This window comes from Scardinius erythrophthalmus (assembly GCF_964197995.2).
Source record: "Scardinius erythrophthalmus genome assembly, chromosome: 21".
In the NCBI taxonomy this organism is placed as follows: Eukaryota; Metazoa; Chordata; class Actinopteri; order Cypriniformes; family Leuciscidae; genus Scardinius; species Scardinius erythrophthalmus.
The window spans coordinates 2,656,244-2,662,683 of NC_138241.1; the positions used below are offsets into that span (position 1 = coordinate 2,656,244).

The 6,440-nt window shown below is 42.2% G+C and overlaps 1 protein-coding gene across 1 annotated transcript in view; it reads left to right on the forward strand.

The window, feature by feature from the left end:
- The window catches only part of pcsk2 (proprotein convertase subtilisin/kexin type 2), a 75,187-nt gene extending 68,747 nt beyond the window's left edge, over positions 1-6,440 (forward strand). Inside the window, exon 12 of the mRNA XM_081350921.1 lies at positions 4,969-6,440. Coding sequence (XP_081207047.1) covers positions 4,969-5,458 — 490 coding nt within the window. The 3' untranslated portion in view covers positions 5,459-6,440. The remainder of the gene's footprint in view (positions 1-4,968) is intronic.

A 6,440-nucleotide genomic window follows, 5' to 3' on the forward strand; every position in this document is an offset into this window, starting at 1 on the left:
GATCCTAGATCACTCTCGAGACCAGGTTTGCGAACACAAGGATCTAGTGCTCCGGCACCTAGCCCGTCTGGGCCTTCGGGTCAACTGGAAAAAGAGCAAACTCTCCCCTGTGCAGAGGATCTCTTTTCTCAGTATGGAAATCGACTCGATCGCCATGTGTGCGCAGCTTTCGAGCGAGCACGTGCAGTCACTGCTGATTTGCCTGAGACAGTTCGAGAGCAAGAGTGCGGTTCCACTGAAGTTATTTCAGAGGCTCCTGGGGCATATGGCAGCTGCAGCTACGCCGCTCGGGTTGCTTCATATGAGATATGAGACCGCTTCAGCTCTGGCTTCGCGATCGAGTCCCGAGGTGGGCATGCATGGCAACTAGGCACGCTCCGAGTACCAGTTACTCCAACCTACAGTCAGACCTTCACCCCGTGGACGAACCTCAGCTTTCTACGGGCCGGAGTGCCCTTAGAACGAGTTTCCAGGCATGTTGTTGTATCACCAGATGCCTCCACCACGGGCTGGGGTGCCATGTGCAATGGACATGCTGCCGCGGGCTCCTGGACAGGACCCCAGCGCCTTTGGCATGTCAATTGCCTCGAGTTTCTGGCGGTACGCTTGGCTCTGCACCACATCCGTGCATTGCTCAAGAACCAACACGTACTAGTCCGCTCAGACAATACCGCGACAGTAGCGTACATCAACCGACAATGTGGTCTAAGTTCCCGCCGTATGTCGCAACTCGCCCACCACCTCCTCCTATGGAGTCAGAAGCATCTGAGGTCGCTTCGAGCCGTTTATATCCCGGGAGACCTGAATCGTGCAGCCGACGAACTCTCACGGTTTCAGCCTCTTCCTGGAGAATGGAGACTCCATCCCCAGACGGTTCAGCTGATTTGGGAACAGTTCGGCGACACACAGGTAGATCTGTTTGCCTCCCACGACTCTTCCCATTGCAGCCTGTTTTATTCCCTGACTGAGGGCACGCTCGGCACGGATGCACTGGCGCACAGCTGGCCGCGGGGCCTCCGCAAGTATGCATTTCTCCCAGTGAGCTCAGGGAGGATGAGGAGCAGGTCATATTGGTTGCGCCTCATTGGCCCACCCGGACCTGGTTCTCCGAACTAGTACTCCTCACAACAGCACCTCCCTGGCCAATCCCTCTGAGGAAGGACCTCCTTTCTCAGAGACGGGGCACCCTCTGGCACCCTCATCCCGATCTTTGGAACATCCACATGTGGCTCCTGGATGGGACGAGGCAGGTTTGAGTACCCTACCATATCCGGTGGTGGCTACCATCACTTCCACTAGAGCATTGTCCACGAGACATGCCTATGCGTTGAAGTGGAACCTCTTGGAGAGAAAGCTGTCTCCCTCCTCAAAGTGTATGTTGCCGCTATCGCCGCACATCACTACGCAGTCGAAGGTAAGTCCGTGGGGAAGCACGACCTGGTCATCAGGTTCCTGAGAGGAGCGAGGAGACTAAATCCTCCTCGCTCTCCTCTCGTACCATCTTGGGACCTTGCAGTGGTTCTATCCGCCCTGCAGAGTGCTCCCTTTGAGCCTTTGCAATCAGTCGATCTTAAGTTCTTGTCATTGAAGACAGCGCTCCTGGTTGCCAGACCAGAGGTCAGTAAGGTTCATTAATTAAAATTAGTTAACTACATTAGTTAGCATGAACTAATAAAGAACTGCACATATACAACATTTATTAATCTTTGTTACTGTTAATTTCAACATTTACTAATACTTTATTAAAATCTTGTTAACAATAGTTAATGCACCGTGAACTAACATGAACAAACAACGAACAGCTTTATTTTTATTAGCTAACGTTGACAGATTAACAAATACAGTAACAAATGTATTGCTCATGGTTAGTTCATGTTAGTTAATACATTAACTAATGTTAACTGATGGACCTTATTGTAAAGTGTTACTGAAATAGTTGCCAACAACCTGATTAACAAGAAAGTCTTCACTTTCGATGCTAGCTGTGTGACATTAATGTGCTAAATAGGTCTTTGCAAACACACAGACCTTACATGTCCTTAAATGTTTTCTTTTAATAACCGTTGTTCTGTCTTTATGCACCGAACACATCCACACCCTTGTGTCCTCTTTTGTGGCCTTTGGATATTTCTATCAACTAGTTTCCCGGGAAACACTAGCCTCTCAAAGACTGACGCGCACACAAACACTCCCACTAATCTGAGCGCTGTAATGGCCAGACTGGGAGACCTGCCTCTGATAATGCCATTACATCCACTTTACAGCCACTCGCTCGAGTCCTCCGCTGTTATCATCAAAACAGCCAGTCAGCAGCGCCGGGCCTTTGTGCTTGCGCCTCAACAAAGACGCCTTACAGAGGGGAAAACACATCATCTGGCCAAACCAATTGTTGGCACCATGATGCTGTGCCATTGAAAATAGAGGAACATATAATCATTGTTTTCCATGGCCCAGTTTTGCTGCTTGTTTTGAAATGGCAGAAGATCAGAATGGTAGAACTGTAAATTTATGAAATGAAAACTGAAGCTATGCATTAAAGCTCTAGCTCTTGCACAGATACTAGGGGTGTAACAATATATCGTGTCACAATATATCGCAATACAAAAATGCATCGATATGTATTGTGGATTAGTTTTACTGTCAGTTCTACAATAAACTACTATATATAATGTTGAATTTAATGTAGTATAATGCAATGTGGGGATATTTGTGTGTCCTGATAATGCCAAATGTCTGATGTTACCAGTAAAAAGTGGCCTACATTATTTTAAATATATCTAGTGAAGGCATATTCGTCTAAAATAATTCTGTATTTTCAGCTTCAGAATCATGAATATTGTTATTCTGGCGTCTCTATTGTCCTGTGTGTTGGGTTTCCAGCACCAAGTCCAAGACTATTCACTTACACACGCAATGTAATATCAAATTTAGCATTTTAATCAACAGGTCATTTTTTGTTAACCTTTTATCATATATCTTGAAGTATCGCAATAATATTGTATCATCAGTTCAGTATCGTGATATGTATCGAATCGTGACATGAGGGTATCGTTACACCCCTAACAGATACTAACTTTGGTGATTATTTATTTGAGATTTCTGTAGTTGAAGCGAAACACATTTGTCTGAGCCTGATGCCTATCCATTATGGTCAGAGAGGTCTTTACATTCATACTTGTTTATTAGGTAATGTCGCTGAATTAATATTAACTCTGTAAATGTCACTGGGAACATTAATGTGATCTAATAGCCAATCTACTGAGTTTTTCTTCTGCACTGATTTATTGGGAAAGTCTGCAGAAGGGTTTAAAATCAATGTGAAATAATAACTGACCCAGTTTTTTAAGTACTTTGAAGTACACTACAAGGGTACATTCAATACAATTAAGCGCACTTGTTTCTAACTAGGGAAAGCGTGTTCTTGGTGTTATTGTAAACAATGTTTGTCTTTGCAATGTTTTATCCAAAAATGAACATCTTTCATTATCACAGATTATGTCTGTTTAGTTTCAAACCCTCCTTATTCCAGTATGCAACCTACCTTTCAGCAATCAATTCCCAATGGAGAAAAGCAAGTCTTACCGTATCTTAAATTTTTCTCATTGAATATTCATTTAGACTGAAATATTTCAGATTGGGGAAATAAATGGGATTTTCATTTTTCAAAATCCAGAGAGCTAAGAGAACTACAGTCTTATTTACAACCAGAGGCGGACAGTAGTGAAGTATTTTTTACTCTGATAAAGTACAGACACTTGAAAAATGTACTTAAGCAGTGTTTTTATTTGGAAAACTGTTACTTCACAACATTCCAAAGCATAATGTCGTACTTTTTACTGCACTACGTTTCATACTGAATTTTATTTAATACTTAATTACATTGGAAATCTAGTACTTTCTTACTTTTACTCAAGTAAAAGTAATTCAAAGTTTTACTTGAGCACAAGTAAGAAAGTACTACATTTCTAATGTACTTAAAGTCCCTGTGAACCGGAAGTTGCAAACGACTTTTCTCCAGTGACGTATTTCCAAGTGAAAGGGAATATTGAACAGAGGACAGGGTTTCACTTCAGCACTCCTCCTCTCCATCTCTGCTCATAGCAGACTGACGGTTTGAGGAGTGGTTAAGTGTTTCCCAACCCAAGCCGTCAAACTGACATCATCAGAGAAGGAACACCATTCCAGACCGGAAGTAACTTTTCAGATTTTGATTGAAGATTACCACGGCAAACAAATTTTTTCTGTGTATTAACTTGCACGGATTAATTGTTCACCACAAGCCTAGTAATATGCGCTAACAAAGTAAATAGGGTCAATTTTTTATTTCATGTGGACTATAAGTATCAAAGGTAAAAACAATTGGACCATGGACTTTTATTTATGAAACGTAGTGCAGTAAAAAGTATGACATTATGCTTTGGAAATGATGTAAAAGTTTTCCAAAGACAAAGCTACAGATAGTTGAACAATTTACTTGAGTAAAGTAAAAATGCTTCACCACTGTCACCCTCTGGAAATAATCGAATCAAAGCGCATGGGTTGAGATATAGAACTTTGTGATGTTTGGCTGTTTGAATCCTACAGAAATCTGCAGAACTTCTCCACATGGCCTTTCCCCTAAAAACACATTTATCAGTAAGGATGTTGTGTACTGTATGTCTCCATTGTTCCAGAGAAGTGATTATGGAAGAACATAACATTTGTCTCGGTTGAAATGCTTATAGCTCGCCTAAAGGTCCTGTGGAGTTTTAGCATGTACATCAACCGCTGTTAGCGTGATGCTGGGAAAACAGCCGTGTTTAACGTACAGTGCACCTGATAAAACGCCATCTGTTGTCTGTGAACAAGCCAGTTAGACAGTATCTTCCATTGTCGGTCATAGCTTCAGATGTTTTAATCTTTTGCCTCTGGCTTGCTAGCAGTATTAAATGCCATCTTTATAATATCTCACTCTCTTTCTTTGTGCAGTAAAATCCAGTCGGGAAACAAACTGGTGCTGAGCATCTCAACCGATGCCTGCCAGGGAAAGGACAATTTCGTCCGGTATCTGGAGCACGTTCAGGCCGTCGTCACCGTCAACGCCAGCCGGCGCGGAGATCTCAACGTCAACATGACTTCACCCATGGGCACCAAGTCGATCCTGCTGAGCCGCCGACCCCGGGACGACGACGCCAAGGTGGGCTTCGACAAATGGCCCTTCATGACCACACACACGTGGGGCGAGGACCCTCGGGGAACCTGGCTGCTGGAGGTGGGTTTCCAGGGAGAAACCCCGCAGAACGGCCTGCTGAAAGAGTGGACCGTCATGCTGCATGGCACACAAAGTGCTCCTTACATAGACCAAGTGGTGAGGGACTACCAGTCCAAACTGGCCATGTCCAAAAAAGAAGAGCTTGAGGAGGAATTAGACGAAGCTGTGGAGAGAAGCTTGAAAAGCCTTTTGAGTAAAAATAACTAGCCATGTGCATGATGTCTTCTCTGTGTTAGCATATATTCTTAGCCCATTCTCTCTCGGCTTTCTCTTTTTTCTTGTGATTATTCAATGAATGTCTCTCATATGTGAGCCTCTCATGTTAAAACTGTATTCTCTGAATGATACAGTGGCCCTGAAAAGTATTCGGACACTTAAGACACACTTAGAAAAGTCAAAATATGCAAGTGTCAGTTTTTGTAAAGAAAGACAGCACAAGCACATTTTAAAAGCAAAACACTTTACAAAAAGAAGTTTTTCAGGCTTCAAATGATAATGGTAAAGTTCATAGTAGCAAATCGTCTTGTCAGCAGTTGGTTAAGGCTGTTCACACTTGGCTTGTCTGGTTGGATTAAACCAAACTCTGGAGCGATTGCTCTGTTAGTGCGGTTCATATGAATAATAGTTAACTCTGCTGTCTCAACCGTTTTTTTTTTTTTTTTTTTGGTCCAGACCAAGCGAACCCTTAAAAGTAATTAAAAAAAATATATATCTCAGAAAACCTCCAGCATCATTTTGTCTTGGTTTGATATTTTGTTTTTTAATCCAGTAATATTCAAACTCAAAGATATTCAAAAAGTGTGACTCTAGTGTCCAAATGTAAGTTTTGCCACCACTGTATGTCCCACCGAAAAAAAATATTACATTCCACCTACTTTTTTTTTGAACTCTTTACAGAAATGTATATAAACCAAATATATCTACTCTTGATTATGTTCTTGCTTACCCTGCTGTCCCACACCTCTGCTGTACAGTTTGTGACTGTAAATCATTTTGTGTGGTTCTCCTTAAAGTTTAGTATCTTGCAAACAGAGCAGTGATATTTCTTTCTGTAATATATAAATATATTTTGTGAGGAGAAGATTACTTTTTATTATGAAGAGATGGAATGTGAGTCATTATACTGCTTACGGCCAAACAAAGCATATTTCATAGCATTGTCTATATATAATAAATCTATTTAGCTGTT